The 24,131-nt window shown below is 43.8% G+C and overlaps 1 protein-coding gene across 2 annotated transcripts in view; it reads left to right on the top strand.

Moving 5' to 3' along the window:
• The window catches only part of FAM184B (family with sequence similarity 184 member B), an 89,593-nt gene that overhangs the window by 48,798 nt on the left and 16,664 nt on the right, over positions 1–24,131 (top strand). For both annotated transcript variants that reach the window (XM_084626972.1, XM_084626973.1), the window contains exon 7: positions 885–1,022. In XM_084626972.1, coding sequence (XP_084483098.1) covers positions 885–1,022 — 138 coding nt within the window. The remainder of the gene's footprint in view (positions 1–884; positions 1,023–24,131) is intronic.

Consider the following 24,131-nt stretch of genomic DNA (forward strand, 5'->3'; position numbering starts at 1 on the left):
TAGGGCAGCAATTAGTCCCACCCCTCTCCCAGGAAAGAAAAGGATGCAGGGGAGGAATTGGGACCCAGAGGTATGTCTCTGAGTCATAGTGTCTCTGAGAGTGCTGCAGCTTACACACCAGGCCTTGCTAAGGGCTGTGCAAAGTCACAGTGTATCCCTAATCCATTTTTAGCATAGAAGTGTCTATTCTAATACAGAATCCAGCTGAAAAATAAGTCTGAGACATGTTAAAATCCAGATGATGCCTTTGTAGCACTTGTGTATAATCTATGGGCTAAATAATATGCATTTGCCAAATAAGTATATCTGTCAAAATGTTTATCCTATGGAGTATAATGACTGAAGGTTCGATAAATAATTTGCCTGTCAAAATAAAAACAGAACCCTCATGAAAGCACTTCTTTACCCAGAGAAACAGTACATCTATAAGGATGCTGACAATTGTGAATTTTGATCTACATGAATCTGGAAGGCATTTTTATCTTCTCCCAGCTTTCTCCCTTGCATCAGCCAGATCTCTTAGGGAAATGTTACCTGTTTTAAAACTTTCCATACATAATATTTCCTTTTCATATGCTATTCAGAGATTTTTGCCTGTGAGCATTTTTAATATTTTATCTCACAGGAAACAAGCTGTCAGAGGCCAGGAAATTCCTTGTTCTCATCATATTATAAGTGAATTCAGTGCAATGGTGACATGCACTGATGATGCTCAACACCATATTTGCTTTTCCATCTCATTACATTTGATGTCCTGCCCAGAATAACAAATTAACTGACCTGTAACTTGCTTCTCTGGGATTACATTAAAGATAAGCAGATGGGTTTTGGGGAACGGGGAAGTTTTCATCTGTCGTTGTTGTTGTTCTCGCCTGCCAACCTAGGTTTTAAGGCTTGAAGATTTTATCAGGCAAAATCAGGACATTCCCAGATACAAAGAATTTCTTCACTCTCACTCCAGAAAAAATCATGAGAGGCAACAGGAATCAGATAGCCCACGCTACGGAATGAGTGAGGCACAGGTAGGACCTGTTGATTTTATGTTGCAATTTAGGTTTCCCATCACACTGTATCCTCCGTTTCACCACTTCTAAACCATTTCACTTCCAGGACAGGGGGGTGGGCCAGTGGGAGCACTCATGACACCACTTGCTGCCAACCAAAACATTCTGTCTCAGCTGGTACTTGCAGACTCAAGGTGGTCATAATAAACTCTGTCTTCTTGACTTACTATAATTCAGTGTACAAAGACACAGAAAACATAGGGTTCCATTGCCCTGAATGAAGGGGAACTGCACATTCCAACATCAAACAGTTGTCTTGTGGGCCTTCTACTAATTTCCTAGTGTTATCAACTGAGAATATAACTGTAATCTGAACTCCATCTAAATCCTTTTTGCTTCAGTTTCTCTCTGTTTGCCTCTTGGCGCCCCTGTAAAAAGACTGCCTGTGGATGATACATACATTTTGACGTATTTCAGATGGTCTTTTTGTGGCTTCCAGGGTGCCTGATGCAATACGGTGCGTCATTTGGGAAGCCAGAAGTCACAATACTCTTTGTGCCTTTCTGTCATCCTGCAAAAATACACGTATTCTTAGTACATTCAAAGTTGAGAGGTTCTTCCTTACCATGAAATAATGTCACTCTCAAACAATGCTTGAATATTATAATGATAATAAGCGTTGATTGCTTTTGGAAATCATCAGTTGTCATAATAATTCTGTGCATTCATAGAGTACCTTCCATGCAAAGATCTCAAAGAACTTTATAAACAATAATTATTTAAAACGTACCTGAAAATAAATATTATTGTCCACATTTTACTGATGGGGAAACTGAGGCAGAGAGCCATTAAGTGACTTTTTCAAGGTCACAGAGGAAGTCTTACTGGCAATACAGGGAATGTAGCCTAGGCCTCCTGACCTCCAGTCCTGTGGTGTGGTTATGAAATCATTGTAATCTCAAGAGACATATAAGAAAGGCCATACTGGGTCAGACCAATGGTCCATCTAGCCCAATATCCTGTCTTCTGACAGTAGCCAATGCTTGGTGCTTCAAAGGGAATGAACAGAACAGGGCAATCACTGAGTGATCCATCCCCTGTCGTCCACTCCCAGCTTCTGGCAGTCAGAGGCTAGGGAACCCAAAACATGGGGTTGCATCCCTGACCATCTTGGCTAATAGCCATTGAACTCCATAAACTTCAATAATTCTTTTTTGAATCCAATGATAGTTTTGGCCTTCACAAATTCCCCTGGGAATGAGTTCCACAGATTGACTGTATGATAGGTGAAGAAGTTCCATTCACTAGGTTGTAAAGTCATCCATTCATCTGCAAGTTCTGGCATAGAGAAAAGGATTTCCTATGAAAGGACATGTGGATTCTTGATGTCGCTCTGTAAATTGCTTGTCTAGAACCATCATTTCTTGGCACAATTGCCCAAGGATTGAGGTCCAATCAACTGATAATACTACCCTTTCATATGCACTGAGTATTCACAGCCAGGAGACCACTGTGTACTATATGAACAGTATTGTGTTTTGCTAAAGACATGATTCCCAGCTGGAAACACTGAAATAGCTCAGTCTTGAGCTTCTGCCTCGAAGGTTAAGCAGTGTGCTATCACTAATCCAGTTCTAACCTAGACACAATTTCAGACCTAAAAATAGCTGCATAAGGCACATTTGTGGTTGGTTGAAGTAGTGAGAGTGTTGTGCAGAGTGGAGGGAAGCGTTATAATTAAATCTCACTCTGGATGCTCCTGAAAACACAATATTGATATACCACTGAGATTTTCTAGGTAAACTAAATAAATCAAATTCTTGCCTCTTCTCACTCTCAGAAGGAAGCATGTGGGAAATGGACTAAAATAAATTTCTAAAGCTTAGGCATATTTGGTCATCTCCTTAAAGCTTTAGGAGCTTTCTCCATATGTACTAAAGTGCAGGAGTTGATATTACAAGATACATAGCATGGAAGGGCAGGGACCATCTTTTCATGTTATATGCATGGACAGCACTTAGCACAGTGCGGTCCCCTGATCCTCGTTCGAGGTACCTGAGGTACTACCAGAGTACACATAATAATAATGGCAACATGGTAACCCATCTTGGTTTCCCCATTTAGGAATTGCCCTGAGTATTGATGGGGTGAACCTGTGACCTTAAATGAGCCTGAAATAACTTTGGAGCCAGCAAAACAACATCACATGGTGCATCCGATGAAGTGAGCTGTAGCTCACGAAAGCTCATGCTCAAATAAATTGGTTAGTCTCTAAGGTGCCACAAGTACTCCTTTTCTTTTTGCGAACATCACATGGTGACACTGTGTCACTATGTTGTGATGTTTTGTCTAACATGGTGCCATTTTGATGCAATATCATCATATTGTGAGTGAAACATTGCAACATCATGGGTGTCCAAATTTGTCTCACTGACAGGGCTGAAAGTAACTTAAAAGTCTTAACTGGCCCCGGAAGGGGCGGGGCCTCGGCCAGAAGGGGCAGAGCTGGGGGGGTCAGCCTCCCCTAGCTAGCCCTTCAGCGCTGCCTGGCCCACGCCACCCAGGCCTCCAGTAGCAATTTAAAGGGCCTGGGGCTCTGGCCGCTGCTGCAGTAGCAGCGGCTGGGAGCCCTGGGCCCTTTTAAATCACCAGGCCCCAGGGCAGCTGCCCCTCCCCTCCACCCGCTCTGGCAGACCTTGGGGGGGGCAAAAGGGGCAATGACATTAAAGCGCTGCCATGCAAGTGGTTTAAGAACCCTATCAGCAGGGCCACTGACGTGGGGGGTGGTGCAAAAGGGTTAGTGATGTCAAAGCGTTGCCGCTGCAGTGCTTTAATATCGGCTGTGTACGGGCCCATACCGGCAGCCACTTCTTACTGGTACACCGTACCGGCCCGTATTGGCCCACTTTCACCTCAGCTCACTGAACACATTCTCAAAAGTGGCAATTCTAATATGAATGCATCAGAAGGCAGTTTTAAGTCTTCCAAATGAATGCAGTCCCTTACAATAGAGATAGCAAGAAGAACATCAAATTTTCTTTGTAATCAGATAGCTAGTACAGTAAGCCAAATGCTTCTCTTTGATTGCAAGAGCAGAGCTCAGCCCTGGTATTTCACTCTTCTTACAGGCACCAGAAAGAAGGAAGGTCCAGGAATTAGGGCACTAGCTAGCACTTAGGAGACCCAAGTTCAATTTCCTACTCCACCACAGACTTCCTGTATGATCTTGGGCAAATTGATTAATCTCTTTGTGTTTCAGTTCACCATCTGTAAAATGGGGATAACAGTACTTTCCTCCTTCACAGGAGTGTTGTGAGGATAAATACATTAAAGATTGTGAGGGGTTATGATAAGGTGATGGGGACCATATAAGTCACTTAGAAAGATACAAATCTTTCACTGGTGTCTAGCTGTTTAATTTATCCATACAAGACATTTCTAGTGCCCCCCAAACCTTGGCAAATAGGGATTTCCACATGTGTAGAGAGAGCAGAATATGGATTGAAAGAAATAAACCCATTTTCCCAACAAAGAGATCCTAGTTATGGTTAGAAAAGGATAAGACTTCTGAGGAAAACTGAAATATTTTAAAAGTTTTATAATTCATATTCTTTCTATACCACACTGGATGTTTTATCAGTCATTTTCTCTTTTCTTTTTTTTTTGTGGGAGAAGGGGCAGGGGAGAAGGTTGGGAAGCAAAGTCAGCTGTTCTTAGAGGGACAAGTGCAAGCATACTGTGAGAAAAAGACCTTAATATTGGTGAAAAAATGATATTAATGAAACTATTTGTTAGGTCATTGGTTAGGCCATTACAAAGTTGTCTGTGTCTTTATGGAATATTAAGATATATAGCTACAAGTATGTTACAGCCAGGATATTTGAAAATATAACACTACATAGTATGATTAGCTAGTTATGACACAAAATATTCAAGCTAATCAAAGAAATTCCATGAGGTTTCTATCACCATGGAGACAAGCCAAATGTCAGGAAGTTTCCCCTCCTTAGTCAGAAAACAATGTTCATTACCCCTAAGTGTCTCATCTAGACACCCCCACCTTATATAAATATCGGTTTGATACAAATGTCAGCCTTATCTCAAGACAAACAATGTAAAACATTCACGTTTTAGGAAGAGACCTGCTTTTGAAAAGAAATGTAGGGTTGAATTATCAAAGCAATAAATCTAGGGGTAAAGTGGGCTTTTTCACCCTCCGAAGAGAAACTTCTAAGTAAATCCACACAACAAAGTCTATAAATATCTCTGTTGAAATGAATTTTTTAATTACCCTAAAATCTTCATTCAGAAAATCTTATAGGAAATATATGTGTAATTGGAAATGTTTTAAACCTTTTGTTTATTTCTTAAATGAAATGTCAAACAACTTTGTGAAATACATGTTTGCAAATATGTTAGCTAAATTCAAAGCTCCTAATATCATAGCTTTATAAATGGTTGTCAGGATTCCCTCCCCACTCTGAACTCTAGAGTACAGATGTGGGGACCCACATGAAAGCCCCCTAAGCTTATTTCTACCAGCTTAGGTTAAAAACTTCCCCAAGGCACAAATCCTTTGTCCTTGGATGGTACGCTGCCACCACCAAGTAATTTAGACAAGAATCAGGGAAAGGACCACTTGGAATTCCTATTCCCCCAAAATATCCCCCCAAACCCTACACCCCATTCCTGGGAAGGCTTGAGAATAACATACCAACCAAATAGGTAAACCAGATTCTTAAAGAACAAAACTTTATTATAAAGAAAAAAAAGTAAAAGAAGCACCTCTGTAAAATCAGGATGGAAGGTAACTTTACAGGGTAATCAGATTCAAAACACAGAGGATTCCCCTCTAGGCAAAACTTTAAAGTTACAAAAAATCAGGGATAAACCTCCATTTTAGCACAAGGAAAATTCACAAGTTGAAAACAAAAGGTAATCTAATGCGCCCTGCCTTATTTACTTACTCTTTTTGCAATATTGAGACTCACTTTAGGATGGTTTATAGGAGAAGGAGTTTTCTGACCTCGTGCTTCTCTGCTTCCCAAGAGAACACACACACAAAGAGCACAAACAAAGCCTTCCCTCCCTTCCCCCCCCACCCCAGATTTGAAAGTATCTTCTTTCCCCATTGGTCCTTTTGGTCAGGTGCCAACCAAGTTATTTCAACTTCTTAACCCCTTACAGGTAAGGAGGAATTCTAGGCTACCCTTAGCTGTATGGTTATGACAATGGTAAAATGCTTTATGTACTGACATAGGATCTAGAGACCTTGCTGAACTAATTAGTAATGTAAGAAGACATTTAAGAGTAGAATATTTAAATTAATGGGGAATTGATTAATTAATTAATTCCTGGCAGTGGGCAAACAACTCCCTCACCCATCTGAGGAAGACACAAAGAATCATCTCTCCAAAAATTGTTATAAAGAACTAATAACTCGTTAAATAACTATTTAAGCAAAAGACTTTCTGCGAATTATTTAATTTAAAAAAACTGTTTTGAGAGCCAAACACTTGGCTCCTATAAATAATAGGAGTGTTTGGACTCTTTAAAAACAAAATTTCATTTCCTGACAAATTCTAATAAAATGGAAGGAATATCTCAGAAAGTGAACTGAATAAAAAGAGAGAGTTAAAACTCAGTTTAAAAGTTGTCTGATGCTGTCCTGCCACAAGAATAACAAAGGCAATTAGACGAGTATTCAGGAGCTATAGGTGTCACCTAAGCCAATCCCAAAGGCATAGAGCCAGTGAAAGAGTGACAGCAACCGACTTTGAATCTAAACAAACCTGGAAAAGGTGTGTTTTCCTACAGTTCCATGGAATTAGGAAGGAGAAGAGTATAAAAAAACTCTGAAGTAAACACCCCTCACACACACACCTGCTCTGCTACTCTGCTTAAACAGCAAGCACTCCACAACTTATCCTGTCAATCTCTACAAGCAAGCTACCAGAGACACACAAGAAAAACAAGTATCGGGGGTAGATGTGTTAGTCTGTATCCACAAAAACAACAAGGAGTCGGGTGGCACCTTAAAGATTAACAGATTTATTTGGGCATAAGCTTTTGTGGGCTAGAACCCACTTCATCAGATGCATCCGATGAAGTGGGTTCTAGCCCACTAAAGCTTACAAGAAAAACAGAAGACTCAAGAAGAGAACAAGCCAAGGACAACCTCCCCAAGAGTTGAATGTGGATTGGTGAGAAAAAGTTAACTAATACACTGTCAAGGGATTAGATTTAAAAACTCTTGTAATGATTTTATTGGAATATTGAAATGCAATTGTAACTTAAAATATGAACAGTTTCTCTTGTTAATCACCAAATGGTTAGACCATGTATTCTTGGAGAGGGCTAAACATTAATAAACCAAGAAATAATGGGACTTAATTGGATTTTAGATTCTTTATATTGGTTAAATAGCCTAATTTAAGGTGACTCTTTAAATGGCTTCTTCTAAGTAACTCCCTTTGATTTCATAGTATTCAGTTAAGATTGCTTACTTTCTCATGTATAAACTAGCTGGTTATTATAAAATAAACAGGATCTACCTACTTATAAACAAATTTGTTTGCTCAGCTATAGGCAGTTCAAATATGAATGAATTCACAATAATTTTGGGAAATGAAACAATATACTTTGGGATTAAATTTACCAGATGAAGAACACCTAAGAGTCGAGTTCACTCTCGATGGCATCTCTCCCAAAACTCTGCACAGAGAGGCACACAGGTGCGATTGTAATGGAAATAACCAGTTTATTATTTGTGTTGTTTTGTTTAATGTTTTCTTTGCCTTTCTTTAATGATAAAATAGCCATTGCTAATAATTGTGATTCTGGTCTCAATTACGGTGTCCCCTAAAAGAACCCCTGTGACTAAAATAGTGGGAGTCACACCCCTGAGTTGACAATAAGAGGAACAATAATCAGTAAGTGCCAGCCTACCACTTCTTGTTTCTCTAAACTTAAAATTACTTGGTATCCCACAATTTAAAATTACCCTCTTTACTCCACAATACTCTTGAAATTTGAAAATAATTCAGCAGCACATAGTAAACATACTGCTACTTGCTGTTGGAGCTGTGGAAAAGGGATTTGATGCATCTTTAGGTCCCTTAACACAAAGTCTTGTTGGATGGAAGTGTGTGAATTATGGTATTAGGTCTACAACAGACTATGCTTTCAAGAGGCTTTGTTTTGCAGTAGGATGATATAAAATACAAAGTCATACAAGCTGTTGCTATTATTATTGTCTATTAATGCCAAATAAAATGAGCCAGATATTCAGCTGATGTAAATTGGCATAGCTCTTTTGACATCAGTAGAGCTATGCCAATTTAAACCACCTGAGGGTCTGGCCAGATATTCTGAAGCAATGAAAGACTGCAAAAAGGCTGAACGTAGCAAAACGATGGGGAGAGAGGGCATGCATTGGTGAATCTTGAAACCCATTTTCGTGGCTTGAAAGATAAGAAAAAGAAGTTTAGTGGGATGTAGCCTTTGTTTCTGGACGTCTGTCTAAGATATTAGAAATAGTGGGGTGCATAATGTATTCCTAAGAAAGCACATTCATCCCTGCTCCCAACTCCGTTTCTACAAAATAAAATATTTGAAATAGGAAATCCTTTTTCCATCCAATTTCCTCTTCATCCATTATTCTCTGTGACCCTGCAGATTTACTGCTCAACCTGTTCCTAGTCAGTGTGAACTTAATATTACCAATGTTTTGAACCATTAGTTTCCCCTTAGAGTCTGGAAGCTTTCTAACCTGGTAAGCCCAGTTGGAGTTCAGATGTCCCTCTTCTTTTCTTCATATTTATTTGATTCACAAAAGGAAAAAGCACCCTGGGTTTTTTAATTGGAAAATACAAAGCCTGAATCCAAACACCTCATTTGAAAATTGTACTTTGATGCTTCCTCTCAGTGGTATTTGGGCCCAGAAAAAGAAATAGGCTGTGGACTAAATTAATGCTAATGTGTGTTATGCCCAGCCCCACAGGAAAGCTAATATACCATTGACTATGGATATGTCTACATTGAGAGTTTACCCATGTCTTGGCTCATATGCATTTGTCCACATGTCAGTCAAGCCAGCTGCCAGTCCACACTGCAGAGATGCACGTGTGCCATACCCTATGTAGCCATGTCCACAATGACACTATAGCTACTTGTTATTCCAAGCCTGTATTCATAGGTGTGCCTAATTGGGTACAGAATGTGAGCGAGGCCAAACAGCAAAAATTAAGATGTTTGTACACCAATGCGAGGAGCCTAGGTAACAAAATGGAGGAACTAGAGCTATGGTGCAGGAAGTGAAACCAGATATTATAGGGATAACAGAAACATGGTGGAATAGTAGTCATGACTGGACTACGGGTTTTGAAGGGTATGTGCTGTTTAGGAAAGACAGAAATAAAGGTAAAGGTGGTGGAGTAGCATTGTATATCGATGAGGTAGAATGTAAAGAAATAAGAAGCAATGGAATGGGTAAGACAGAGTCCATCTGGGCAAAAATCACATTGGGGAAGAAAACTACTAGAGCCTCCCCTGTGATAGTGTTGGGGTGTGCCACAGACCGCCAGGATCTAATTTGGATATGGATAGAGCCCTCTTTAATGTTTTTGATGAAGTAAATACTAATGGAAACTGCGTGATCATGGGAGACTTTAACTTCCCAGATATAGACTGGAGGACAAGTGCTAGTAATAAAAATAGGGCTCAGATTTTCCTAGATAGCTGATGGATTCCTTCATCAAGTAGTTGCTGAACCGACTAGAGGGGATGCCATTTTAGATTTGGTTTTGGTGAGTAGTGAGGACCTCATAGAAGAAATGGTTGTAGGGGACAATCTTGGTTCATGTGATCATGAGCTAATTCAGTTCAAACTGAACGGAAGGATTAACAAAAATAAATCTGCAACTAGGGTTTTTGATTTCAAAAGGGCTGACTTTCAAAAATTAAGGAAATTAGTTAGGGAAGTGGATGGGACTGAAGAACTTATGGATCTAAAGGCAGAGGAGGCCTGGGATTACTTTAAATCAAGGCCGCAGAAGCTATTGGAAGCCTGCATCCCAAGAAAGGGGGGAAAATTCACAGGCAGGAGTTGTAGACCAAGCTGGAGGAGCAAGCATCTCAGAGAGGTGATTAAGAAAAAGCAGAAAGCATACAGGGAGTGGAAGACGGGAGGGATCAGCAAGGAAAGCTACCTTATTGAAGTCAGAACATGTAGGGATAAAGTGAGAAAGGCTAAAAGTCAAGTAGAGTTGGACCTTGCAAAGGGAATTAAAACCAATAGTAAAAGGTTCTATAGCCATATAAATAAGAAGAAAACAAAGAAAGAAGAAGTGGGACCGCTAAACACTGAGGATGGAGTGGAGGTTAAGGATAATCTAGGCATGGCCCAATATCTAAACAAATACTTTGCCTCAGTCTTTAATAAGGCTAAAGAGGATCTTAGGGATAATGGTAGCATGACAAATGGGAATGAGGATATGGAGGTAGATATTACCATATCCAAGGTAGAAGCGAAACTTGAACAGCTTAATGGGACTAAATCGGGGGGCCCAGATAATCTTCATCCAAGAATATTAAAGGAATTGGCACATGAAATTGCAAGCCCATTAGCAAGAATTTTTAATGAATCTGTAAACTCAGAGGTTGTACCGTATGATTGGAGAATTGCTAACATAGTTCCTATTTTTAAGAAAGGGGAAAAAAGTGATCCGGGTAACTACAGGCCTGTTAGTTTGACATCTGTAGTATGCAAGGTCTTGGAAAAAATTTTGAAGGAGAAAGTAGTTAAGGACATTGAGGTCAATGGGACAAAATACAACATGGTTTTACAAAAGGTAGATCGTGCCAAACTAACCTGATCTCCTTCTTTGAGATTTTTTTAGACAAAGGGAACGCAGTGGATCTAATTTACCTAGATTTCAGTAAGGCGTTTGATACCGTGCTACATGGGGAATTATTAGTTAAATTGGATAAGATAGGGATCAATATGAAAATTGAAAGGTGGATAAGGAATTGGTTAAAAGCGAGACTACAGCGGGTCCTACTGAAAGGTGAACTGTCAGGCTGGAGGGAGGTTACCAGTGGAGTTCCTCAGGGATCAGTTTTGGGATCAATCTTATTTAATCTTTTTATTACTGACCTCGGCACAAAAAGTGAGACTGTGCTAATAAAGTTTGTGGATGATACAAAGCTGGGAGGTATTGCCAATTTAGAGAGAGACCGGGATATCATACAGGAAGATTTGGATGACCTTGTAAACTGGAGTAATAGTAATAGGATGAAATTTAATAGTGAGAAGTGTAAGGTCATGCATTTAGGGATTAATAACAAGAATTTTAGTTATAAACTGGGGATGCATCAATTGGAAGTAACAGAGGAGGAGAAGGACCTTGGAGTGTTGGTTGATCATAGGATGACTATGAGCCGCCAATGTGATATGGCCGTGAAAAAAGCTAATGCGGTCTTGGGATGCATCAGGCGAGGTATTTCCAGTAGAGATAAGGAGGTGTTAGTACCATTATACAAGGCACTGGTGAGACCTCACCTGGAATACTGTGTGCAGTTCTGGTCTCCCATGTTTAAGAAGGATGAATTCAAACTGGAACAGGTACAGAGAAGGGCTACTAGGATGATCCGAGGAATGGAAAACCTGTCTTATGAAAAAAAGAAAAGGAGTACTTGTGGCACCTTAGAGACTAACCAATTTATTTGAGCATAAGCTTTCGTGAGCTACCGCTCACTTCATCGGATGTCTTATGAAAGGAGACTCAAGGAGCTTGGCTTGTTTAGCCTAACTAAAAGAAGGTTGAGGGGAGATATGATTGCTCTTTATAAATATATCAGAGGGATAAATACCGGAGAGGGAGAGGAATTATTTAAGCTCAGTACCAATGTGGACACAAGAACAAATGGATATAAACTGGTCATTGGGAAGTTTAGACTTGAAATTAGACGAAGGTTTCTAACCATCAGAGGAGAGAAGTTTTGGAAGAGCCTTCCAAGGGAAGCAGTGGGGGCAAAAGACCTGTCTGGCTTTAAGATTAAACTCAATAAGTTTATGGAGGAGATGGTATGATGGGATAACATGATTTTGGCAATTAATTGATCTTTAAATATTCAGTGGGCTGTGATGGGATGTTAGATGGGGTGGGATCTGAGTTACAAGAGAGAATTCTTTCCTGGGTATCTGGCTGGTGAATCTTGCCCATATGCTCAGGGTTTAGCTGATCGCCATATTTGGGGTCGGGAAGGAATTTTCCTCCAGGGCAGATTGGAAGAGGCCCTAGAGGTTTTTCGCCTTCCTCTATAGCATGGGGCACGGGTCACTTGCTGGAGGATTCTCTGCTCCTTGAAGTCTTTAAACCACGATTTGAGGACTTCAATAGCTCAGACATAGGTGAGAGGTTTTTCGCAGGAGTAGGTGGGTGAGATTCTGTGGCCTGCATTGTGCAGGAGGTCAGACTAGATGATCATAATGGTCCCTTCTGACCTTAATATCTATGAATCTATGAATCTCATAGTCCTTGGCGTCCTCTCCACATGGAGCTGCTCCAGTGCTACAACTTGTCTGTCTTTCCCGATCGCCTGTGCGGAAGTGCTTTCAGGTTGCCATACTGTAAAAATCAATTCTGGCTATGCAACCTGCTCAAATTCTCTCTGTTCCAGCCTGGGGACAAGCCATGATCAGCTGCCCCTGCTTGCAGGTGAATGGTTTGTGCAGTGGAATAGACATTCGGCGAGACACTGGATGGCATTTCATGAACAGTTTCATAAACACCAACTTTGATAGCAATGGCAAAGTGCCTGACGTGTGGGTTGTCAGGAGATCTAGACACTACGTGCTGGGAGAAGCTGGGGCCTTACTTCCTCCTAATAATATCATTATCAATGGTGTGTTGGTGCCTACCATTATTTTGGGGAACCTGATCCTAGCATGGCTCATGAAACCATATCCAGACAACACAGGACCTGGCAGAAGAAGGTTCAGTTACATGACCAGAAGTTATGGGATGGTTGTGGAGTGTAGCTTTGGCAGGATAACAGTGAGATGGTGCAATTTACTGACCTCTTTGGGTGCCCTTGTGGGCAATGCCAGCCATGTGATTGCAGTCTGCTGCGCTCTCCACCACATCTGCAAGGTTAAAGGTGAACATTTTTATGGAGTGGATGCAAGACAAAACATCATTGGTCAGGGACAATCACCAATAGGGGCTCTAACTTTGGGGAACATAAATATTTTTGAAATACTAGAATGGAAAAAAGTGCTGTTCTAGTGGTGGGATCCTATCAACTTACGCAAGGGAGAGTTTTAGAAAACTGGCCATGGAACTGCGTATCCATTGAGCAGAGAGGCTTAGTGAGCTACCAGCATGGTCCAAGAAAATGTTCTCTTCCCAGAAATCTGAGAAATCATCTGGAATTTTTATTCCATGAAAAGTTTTCAGACATAATGTTCCCAGAGGGGAATGAAATCATGATGAAAATGAACCAAAGTTTGCATTATGAGGCATACCTCTAATGCCCAGTGTCTGAAGCAGGGTAGGGGTAAGTCTGGAGCAGAACTCAATTGTGCACAGGTTGTCAGGTAGCCGGGAGGTCAATCCATATAAGAGGCTGTCCAGGGCAATGGTCAGGTTTCTCACAGGGGTCAATAGCTGGAAGATCCAATCCAAGGGGCTGGGTCAGCGGATTAGGAATGCAAGGTAGCAGGATAAGATCAGGCAAGGCAGCAGGGCAACAAGGTAGGGTCAGGCAAAGCAGCAAGGCAGTCCAGGCAGCAACCAGCAGATAATTGTCTGTTGCTCAGACACCTTCCTCCTCGTGTTGGGGCCTCTATATAGTCCAGGTACCCAATGGAGTGCTGCCTGTCCATCCAATCAGGGACCTGGAGTGTAGTTGCTGTGGGTCTGTAGGCCTTGAGCACTACGGTTATTGGTCAGGAATGGCATTTCAGTGCCCTACTGTGGTGCAGCAGTTAAGGATGATGCTGGTGGGCATGTGTTTAATACTGGGGTCTTGAGATAACCCCTATTCCCATCCTGGCACCAAAGGAGCAGTCTTGTCTGGATGGACTCTGTGGAAGGCTCTGGCTTTTTCTGGAGGGTGCACTTGATGGTTCCCAAGACCGCTCTTCCAGCCTGTATGCTTCCCAGTTGATGAGGTACTATATCTTCCCTCTTCATATCTATGAGTCTACATTTTGTGGACCAGGTATTTGCCTTGGACTTGGACTGGTGGAGGGGGAAGTTGTTTTTGTTGGGAAAAAGATTGTTGGAGAGGGGTTTAAGGAGGGTGACATGAAATACAGGTTGCACCTTAAGATATTGGGGAATTTGAAGTTTGAGGGTTACTTGGTTGATCTGCCTGCAGATCTGGTAGGGCCCTAGCTACTGTGGTCCAGTTTATGAATGGGTCTGCCTGTTTTGAGGCGCTTGGCCAATTCCCAGGAAATATACCCTGCACTGCTTCATTAAACCCCCGTTGTAGCACTCTGGTAAGGTTCTGTGAGTTTGGCTCCTGAAGGCAATGTGGGCTGTGAGGCTGCAGGAGATGTTCCCTTTTGCAGTCTTGTGAGCTGTTCTTGAAGGGTGTGGTTTTCTGCACAAAGTTGGTCCATTGTAAAGCTTGGTTTTCCACCTGCAGGCAAGTGATCTGCTCCTGGAGGCTCAGCATCCCCTGTGACTCTGCACCTGTGAGTTTTATACGCTTTTTGGGTAGGACAATCCAGGCGGAGACTGACATGGTCTGAGCAAACTGTAATGCCTGGTGGACAAGATGGCTAAGGGGCAGTCCAGAGCAGTAGTCAAGTGTGCACAGGTTGTGAGGTAGCTGGGAGGTCAATCAGTATCAGAGGCAGTCTGGGGAAATGGCCGGAGTTCTCACAGGGGTCAGTTACCAGAAGGTGCAACCCAAGGAGCTGGGTTGGGTCAGTGGGTTGGGGAGGTGAGGTGGGGCAAGGTTGCAGGGGAACAAGGTAGGGTCAGGCAGGAACCACCAGGCAATAGTCTGTTGCTTAGACAGCTTCCTTTTCCTGTTGGGGTCTTCATGTAGTCCGGGTACCCAATGGAGTGCTGCCTGTCCATCCTATCAGGGGCCTGGGGAGTGGTTGCTGTGGGTCTATAGGCCTTTAGCACTAAGCCCTGGTCTACACTAGGACTTTAGGTCAAATTTAGCAGTGTTAAATCGATGTAAACCTGTACCCGTCCACACGATGAAGCCCTTTTTTTCAACTTAAAGGGCTCTTAAAATCGATTTCCTTACTCCACCCCTGACAAGTGGATTAGCGCTTAAACTGGCCTTGCCAGGTCAAATTTGGGGTACTGTGGACATAATTCGGCAGTATTGGCCTCCGGGAGCTATCCCAGAGTGCTCCATTGTGACCGCTCTGGACAGCACTCTCAACTCAGATGCACTGGCCAGGTAGACAGGAAAAGAACCGCGAACTTTTGAATCTCATTTCCTGTTTGGCCAGCATGGCAAGCTGCAGGTGACCATGCAAAGCTCATCAGCAGAGGTGACCATGATGGAGTCCCAGAATCGCAAAAGAGCTCCAGCATGGACCGAACGGGAGGTACGGGATCTGATCGCTGTATGGGGAGAGGAATCCGTGCTATCAGAACTCCGTTCCAGTTTTTGAAATGCCAAAACCTTTGTTAAAATCTCCCAGGGCATGAAGGACAGAGGCCATAACAGGGACCTGAAGCAGTGCCACATGAAACTTAAGGAGCTGAGGCAAGCCTACCAGAAAACTAGAGAGGCGAATGGCCGCTCCGGGTCAGAGCCCCAAACATGCCGCTTCTATGATGAGCTGCATGCCATTTTAGAGGGTTCAGCCACCACTATCCCAGCCGTGTTGTTTGACTCCTTCAATGGAGATGGAGGCATCACAGAAGCAGGTTTTGGGGACTAAGAAGATGATGAGGAGGAGGAGGTTGTAGATAGCTCACAGCAAGCAAGCGGAGAAACTGGTTTTCCCGACAGCCAGGAACTGTTTCTCACCCTGGACCTGGAGCCAGTACCCCCCGAATCCACCCAAGGCTGCCTCCTGGACCCGGCAGGCGGAGAAGGGACCTCCGGTGAGTGTACCTTTTAAAATACTATACATGGTTTAAAAGCAAGCATGTGAAAGGATTAATTTGCCCTGGCATTCGCGGCTCTCCTGGATGTACTCCCAAAGCCTTTGCAAAAGGTTTCTGGGGAGGGCAGCCTTATTGCGTCCTCCATGGTAGGACACTTTACCACTCCAGGCCAGTAGCACGTACTCGGGAATCATTGTACAACAAAGCATTGCAGTGTATGTTTGCTGGCGTTCAAACAACATCTGTTCTTTATCTCTCTGTGTTATCCTCAGGAGAGTAAGATATCATTCCTGGTCATCTGGTTGAAATAGGGTGCTTTTCTTCAGGGGACACTCAGAGGTGCCCGTTCCTGCTGGGCTGTTTGCCTGTAGCTGAACAGAAATGTTCCCCGCTGTTAGCCACAAGGAAGGGGGAGGGTTGAGGGGGTAGCCACGCGGTGTGGGGAGGCAAAATGCGACCTTGTAATGAAAGCACATGTGCTATGTATGTAATGTTAACAGCAAGGTTTACCCTGAAAGAATGTAGCCACTGTTTTATAAAATGTGTCTTTTTAAATACCACTGTCACTTTTTTTTTCTCCACCAGCTGCATGTGTTTCAATGATCACAGGATCTTCTCCTTCCCAGAGGCTAGTGAAGATTAGAAAGGAAAAAAAAACACACTCGTGATGAAATGTTCTCTGAGCTCATGCTGTCCTCCTACACTGACAGAGCACAGAAGAATGTGTGGAGGCAAATAATGTCAGAGTGCAGGAAAGCACAAAATGACCGGGAGGAGAGGTGGTGGGCTGAAGAGAGTAAGTGGCGGGCTGAAGAGAGTAAGTAGCGGGCTGAAGACAGGGCTGAAGCTCAAATGTGGCAGCAGCGTGATGAGAGGAGGCAGGATTCAATGCTGAGGCTGCTGGAGGATCAAACCAATATGTTCCAGTGTATGGTTGAGCTGCAGCAAAGGCAGCTGGAGCACAGACTGCCACTAAAGCCCCGGTGTAACCAACTGCCCTCCTCCCCAAGTTCCATAGCCTCCTCACCCAGATGCCCAAGAACGCGATGGGGGGGCCTCTGGCCAACCAGCCACTCCACCACAGAGGATTGCCCAAAAAACAGAAGACTGTCATTCAATAAATTTTAAAGTTGTAAACTTTTAAAGTGCTGTGTGGCATTTTCCTTTCCTCCTCCACCACCCCTCCTGGGCTACCTTGGTAGTCATCCCCCTATTTGTGTGATGAATGAATAAAGAATGCATGAATGTGAAGCAACAATGACTTTATTGCCTCTGCAAGCGGTGATTGAAGGGAGGAGGGGAAGGTGGTTAGCTTACAGGGAAGTAGAGTGAACCAAGGGGCGGGGGGTTTCATCAAGGAGAAAGAAACAGAACTTTCACACCGTAGCCTGGCAAGTCATGAAACTGGTTTTCAAAGCTTCTCTGATGCGTACCGCACCCTCCTGTGCTCTTCTAACCGCCCTGGTGTCTGGCTGAGCGTAACCAGCAGCCAGGCGATTTGCCTCAACCTCCCACCCCGCCATAAACGTCTCCCCCTTAGTCTCACAGATATTGTGGAGCACACAGCAAGCAGTAATAACAGTGGGATTATTGGTTTCACTGAGGTCTAAGCGAGTCAGTAAACTGCGCCAGCGCGCCTTTAAACATCCAAATGCACATTCTACCACCATTCTGCACTTGCTCAGCCTGTAGAATCATAGAATCATAGAATCATAGAATATCAGGGTTGGAAGGGACCCCAGAAGGTCATCTAGTCCAACCCCCTGCTCAAAGCAGGACCAATTCCCAGTTAAATCATCCCAGCCAGGGCTTTGTCAAGCCTGACCTTAAAAACCTCTAAGGAAGGAGATTCTACCACCTCCCTAGGTAACGCATTCCAGTGTTTCACCACCCTCTTAGTGAAAAAGTTTTTCACTAAGTTTTTCACTGTAGTTGAACAGCTCCTGACTACTGTCCAGGCTGCCTGTGTACGGCTTCATGAGCCATGGCAGTAAGGGGTAGGCTGGGTCCCCATGGATAACTATAGGCATTTCAACATCCCCAACAGTTATTTTCTGGTCTGGGAATAAAGTCCCTTCCTGCAGCTTTTGAAACAGACCAGAGTTCCTGAAGATGCGAGCGTCATGTACCTTTCCCAGCCATCCCACGTTGATGTTGGTGAAACATCCCTTGTGATCCACCAGAGCTTGCAGCACTATTGAAAAGTACCCCTTGCGGTTTATGTACTCGCCGGCTTGGTGCTCCAGTGCCAAGATAGGGAATGGGTTCCATCTATGGCCCCACCACAGTTAGGGAATCCCATTGCAGCAAAGCCATCCACTATGACCTGCACATTTCCCAGGGTCACTACCCTTGATATCAGCAGATCTTTGATTGCGTGGGCTACTTGCATCACAGCAGCCCCCACAGTAGATTTGCCCACTCCAAATTGATTCCCAGCTGACCGGTAGCTGTCTGGCGTTGCAAGCTTCCACAGGGCTATCGCCACTCGCTTCTCAACTGTGAGGGCTGCTCTCATCTTGGTATTCATGCGCTTGGAATACCATGAACGACTTCTATAAATTCAACCTAATTTCGTAGTGTAGACATACCCTAAGACTGGTCGGGGTGGCCGTTCAGTGCACTACCATGGTGTAGCAGCTAAGGGTAACTCCTAAGAACCTGGTGGACTCAAGACCAGCGACCTGGTTACACCGTTGCCCCAAACATCACTTGCCCCATCAAGAGAAAAAACTACCTGCTGCATGAGCACTGCACTACCTGCTGCATGAGCAATCATCTTAAATGGCCTATTCAGAGAGTCCAGAAGAATAAAAATGGACTTGCAATGGACATACCATCACCACAACGTGGGGCAAATGTTGTCTAGCCAAAGAATGCGAATGTAGCGTTGACAGGATGAATGAGTGACAGTCGCAAAGAACTTTACCATTTTTTGAAGCCCTATGGACGTATAAGTGCTACCATAGGGAACAGCAATGTGGTAGCCAAAGTACGTGTCTGTACCAATAACAGGATAAATAAACTAAAAGCAATGTCAGTCACAATTAACTTTACCAGTTGCTGCAGCCAGATAGGCTTGTAAGCAGTAGTTGATGGGAAAACCAAGGAATACAGCCACATTACATAGTCAATCCCGGTTTTACAAAAGGCATTATTGGCAAAATTCCACATTCATGCCTGCTAGGCCATGAATTCTGTACCCTTATAGGAAGGCTTAATTGGATACAATGTATGAAACAGAGTGTTGAATTTACATAATTGTTTCATTTTTTTTCTCCTCCTTGGCATCCATCTTGGGTAGCTTGCGAGTGTGGGGAGGGGTGGGCGGGAATTCTATATGGGTGGCTGTAGTTAAACAGCTGCCACCCAGGATAAACAGTATTCTGTGGTGTTTAATTTTTTTTTACTCCTGGCATCCAATTTGGGTAGCTCATGGTGGGGCAGTGGCAGTTTGTAGGGAATATCCCATAGGGGAGTTGAAGTGTAGTACCCACCACCCAAGCTAAACACTTGTCCTCCTGGAATCTAGCATCCTCCTGCATGAAAAAAAATTACTTGTCATATCCCAAAATCCTGCCCTCATGTACCAAAGAAGAAGTACTTGGCAGTAATAATAGAAAATGTGATGATTGGTGCTTACCAGGCTGTAGATCGGGGCCCCAGTCCAGCTCCACACTCTGTCTCCCCAGGGTGGTCCACCCCAAACAGGACCTGAGGGGATCCGCCCGGACTGTCTGCTAACTGTCCTGCTGGGGGTCCTGACTGGGAGCACTAAGTTCTATGGGCAGCTCCTGTCACACCTGCCTCTCCTTCCTCCTGCCTCACGACAAGACACTCTGCAATCAGGAGGAAATCATGTCTGTGCTGTCAGCCAAGCACCATGCTGAGCTCCCCACAGCAGGGGCATGCGACCAGTCTGGCAGTTGGAGTACTTTTCCTTGCAGTACATGGACTTGAGGTGTTTAATCTGCTCCCAGCATGGCACTGTTGTCCGGTGGATGCCCTGCTCAACTAGCCTCTGAAATCTTTTCATTGAGATGAATATTACGCCAGCTCCTACTAAAGCCATGGCTCTGGATCACCAGGCAGCACCTGGTGTGGTTCTCCTGGCAGCTTGCAGCATGCTGGGATTCAGCCATTTTGAGATGGCCAGGCAGGCATCTGTGAGTTGTCAGCACAATCCTCCTGCACAAAAGAGGAGGGGGCAAAATGCTGTTCAAGGGAACATAAACAGTGGGTAACTTCTGGCTCATAGAGAACAAGTGGGAGGGAACTGAGGGGGCAGAAAGGCAGAAACATACAGACAGGGAATTGTGGGAGTGACAGTGGAGGACTATGTTGTCTCAAGGGTGGTTCACCTTGTAATTGGTACACCCACATCACAAAGTGGGTGGGTACTTAGGTGGGTCAGATGGTGACACACTCTCTTACCCACACCCCCAAACGGGTATGTTTCCTCATATTCTACAGCCCCTAGCCTAGATGCATGTCTAAGGGCTTCCAGTGTGAATGCTAGGGGCAAAAACCCGTGGCTCAACACGCGTAAACCCAGAAGTGTAGACATCCCCGTGTTATTTTGAAGGCCAATTTTATCAGCAACAGCAGTATCTAAAACCTTCAGTAAGTGCTGTCTTTCCATTACATGTGGTAAAACAGACATGACCTCATAGCTCACAAGTCACAATAAATGTGTTAGTTTCATCTTAGGCCTAAGTGGCTAGTTGGCCAAATCACAGACCTGAGCTGATTCACCATCTCTTTTTCAGTGAGACCTTGGGCTAAAATAGTAGCAATGTTGGAAGGTGGGTGCAGTTGGCAGGTGGATGAAGGAAGCCACCCAGCATCTGCCTGCACTAAGTATATTTATAGCCAGTGTGACTAGTCCCTTAGAACATTACATAAAAATGTTTAAAACATAAAAAAACCACCCCATTTTAATTAATAATAATAGGGTGTGAGCCTGGATACAGTTACTCATGCAATAGTCCTTATTCATGCAAACATTTCCCTTCAACTCAATTGGACTATATGAATAGGTGAAGACTATTCACATGAATAAAGGTTTGCAGGATTGGGCCTATACTCTCTGCAGAGCCCAGTATGCAGGGCCCTCCCACTCATTTTGTAACTCCTGGTGGGCATCCACACACACCGGCCCTCAGTCCTGAGCTGGAGTTCTGAAATGCAGCTTTTTGCCCCAAGTGTCCTATTTTAGTCAGACTTTGTGACTTTGGAATCTCTTATGGCAAAAGGTGTTTTTTTGGACTACACTCTTTAGCTGCTCACATTATGCATGCTGTTTTTACTTCTGTTTACAAGTGAACAGACAGATGTATCCTTTGATGTGGTGCATTAAATTTACATTTGATCTTAATGAGTACATATTGTATTGGGATAAATGAACCTGAATGCTTATTCCTATCAGTCTTTTTTAGTGGGCTCAAAATAGCTTGTATATAATTTTGCCAGTAGATGGCACTAAGTGTACCGCAGATTAAACAGTGTTTACTCCTTTCAGAGTGATTTTAACTGCACACGCACAACTTGTGCTTCTTGCCATATTGGCACAAGGACACTAGATGGAACTAGTTTCGTTTCTATATACATTAAGTAACAAGTCTCAGTATAACTAACATGGTGTGTGATTTTTTTTGGGATGTGTGAACCTGTCCGTTAGACACTAGACCAACCTTTCGAGTCTTCATTTATTCACTCTAATGTAAGGTTTTGTGTGTCAGTAATACATTTTAATGTTTTTAGAAGGTCTCTCTCTATAAGTCTATATTATATAACTAAACTATTGTTGTATGTAAAGTAAACAAGGTTTTAAAAATGTTTAAGAAGCTTCATTTGAAATTAAATTAAAATGCAGATCTTATCAATTTAGTGCAATGGTTCTTAACCCTGCGGGTGCGAGATGCCCTTTCTGGGGGTGCGAGACATGCGAGATTTTTTTATAAGGTAAATCATCGAAAACACAAATTAAGCACAGGCACATAAGTAACAACTACTTTGTTTCATCAAACCTATGTATTTATTAACATTATACATTTTTTAACGATTACCGTAATATACAAAGTTTTCAAGTTTTCAAGTTTTTAAGCTAATTGTAGTGTAATTTTTAATAAGGGCTGCAGAGTGCTGGGCCCAGGCCAGGAGCAGAGCCCTGGGCTGGCTGCAAGTACCCAAAGCTGGCAGGAGGGCTAAGCAGGGCTGGAGGCCCGGAACCCAGCTGGCAGGGGGCCGGGCGGCTGGAACCCCAGACCAGCAGCGAGATGAGCAGGGCTGACGGCTGGTATCCAGGCTGGCAGCAGGCTGAGTGGGGCCGATGGTCAGGACCCCAGCTGGAAGGGGCTGGCGGCTGGAACCCCAGACTGTCCGTGGGCTGAGTTGGGTGGCGGACAGAACCCCAGACCATCAGCGGCTCACCCGCTGCCAGTCTGGGGTTCTGTCCGCCGGCTCCTGTCAGCTGGGGTCCTGGCCACCAGCCCCGCTCAGCCTGCTGCCAGCCGGGGGTTCCATTCACTCAGGCCAGCAGTAGGCTGAGAGGGGCCGGCAGCTGAGACACCGGCTGGCAAGGGTCCGGCAGCTGGAACTCCAGACTGTCAGCGGGCTGAGCGGGGCCGGTGGACGGAACCCCGGCTGGAAGCAGCGTGCCAATAAAAATCGGCACGGGTGCCGCAGGTTGCCGACCCCTGCACTAGACTGAGTCTACCACCTAACTTTGCATAGGCCACCCCAATGGTTCATATAGATTGTAACTTTCTTTCACAACTGACCTCAGCTTGATTTGACCTGTCAAACTATGTGAAAAGCTCCAATTCGCAAATCTAGCCACTGATCCAATCCGCACATCTCCCAGTCTCCCACGGTGAATACTGAAAGATGTGGCAATGGTACAGACTTGGCCACACATCGGAGACTTGAATTTGTTTCCAACTTTCTCTATGCATGTAATGAATGGTGAGTTGGGGAAGTCTGATATATATATAAAAATCATCAGGGTTGATTCAATTTCCCTGTTAGATAAGCTTTCTGTCCTTGGCAGCCCTGCTAGAGAGCTTTTTTTAGCAAGGCTTATGGCTGCTTGCAGCCTTCTGTCGTGTCTTAAGTACAAACATTGTAATGCATCCATGGACACAAATGGCCATGTTTCCCAGCTAAACTTCTACACATGCAGCACCAGTGATCGCGATCCAAAACACGGACTTCTACTGCTTGAGCTACAGGAGTATCCCCACTATCTGTAGTACTGCTGGGACTTCAGGCCTTTGGGCAGCTACTCAAGGGGGAGGAAATATATGATCAGAGTGGATAATATATCCAGCAAGGACAGTGGGACAAATTCACACAAGCCACTGTATTATATAGTCTTCTCTCACCCTTGCCCTGTTAAACCAAGCTCATCCTTGAATGTCTGACGCCCAAAGGAGAATCAGATGCAACAGGTGTGTGCCAAGCAGCCACACATTTATAGGCAGCTGGTGCCTGAATGTTGGAGTCGATCTCCTGTGAGCCTCATACACTCCAGGACAACAGTACCTGAGTGGAGGGACTCCAGTGTTCTGGTTTGCACTTATGAGCACCAATGCTGTATCCATGAACTGAACGGAATGTCAGACTGAGTCCCTCTTGTGGCTGGCCTATACAGATATAAAATCATATCTAACTAGGGGAGAGACATGGCTCAGGTGCTAGAGACCTGTGTTGTTGGAACAGCTGCTTCTGAGTTTTGTCCCCAGTGTTGCAAATTCATGGCCATGGCAGATTCATTACCGCATTCTTCATGTGATCATCACATATAAAGGAACAAAGACTACCCTGCTTTTATTTTACTCAAAGCCATAAACAATACCAGCCCTGCCACCACCAGCCCTGCCATTTATATGCAAAGTTCCTTCCCCGTTCGCCTTTGATTGTTTTGCAGAAGAAATAAATTTGAGAAAAAAAAATTTACAAATAGCAAATTAAAGTAACTTTACAATAAAGAGCTTGTGATTAATTAAGCTGCAGGTGCATAAACAAGCTT

Source organism: Lepidochelys olivacea, assembly GCF_965140295.1.
Source record: "Lepidochelys olivacea isolate rLepOli2 genome assembly, chromosome: 4".
NCBI lineage: Eukaryota > Metazoa > Chordata > Testudines > Cheloniidae > Lepidochelys > Lepidochelys olivacea.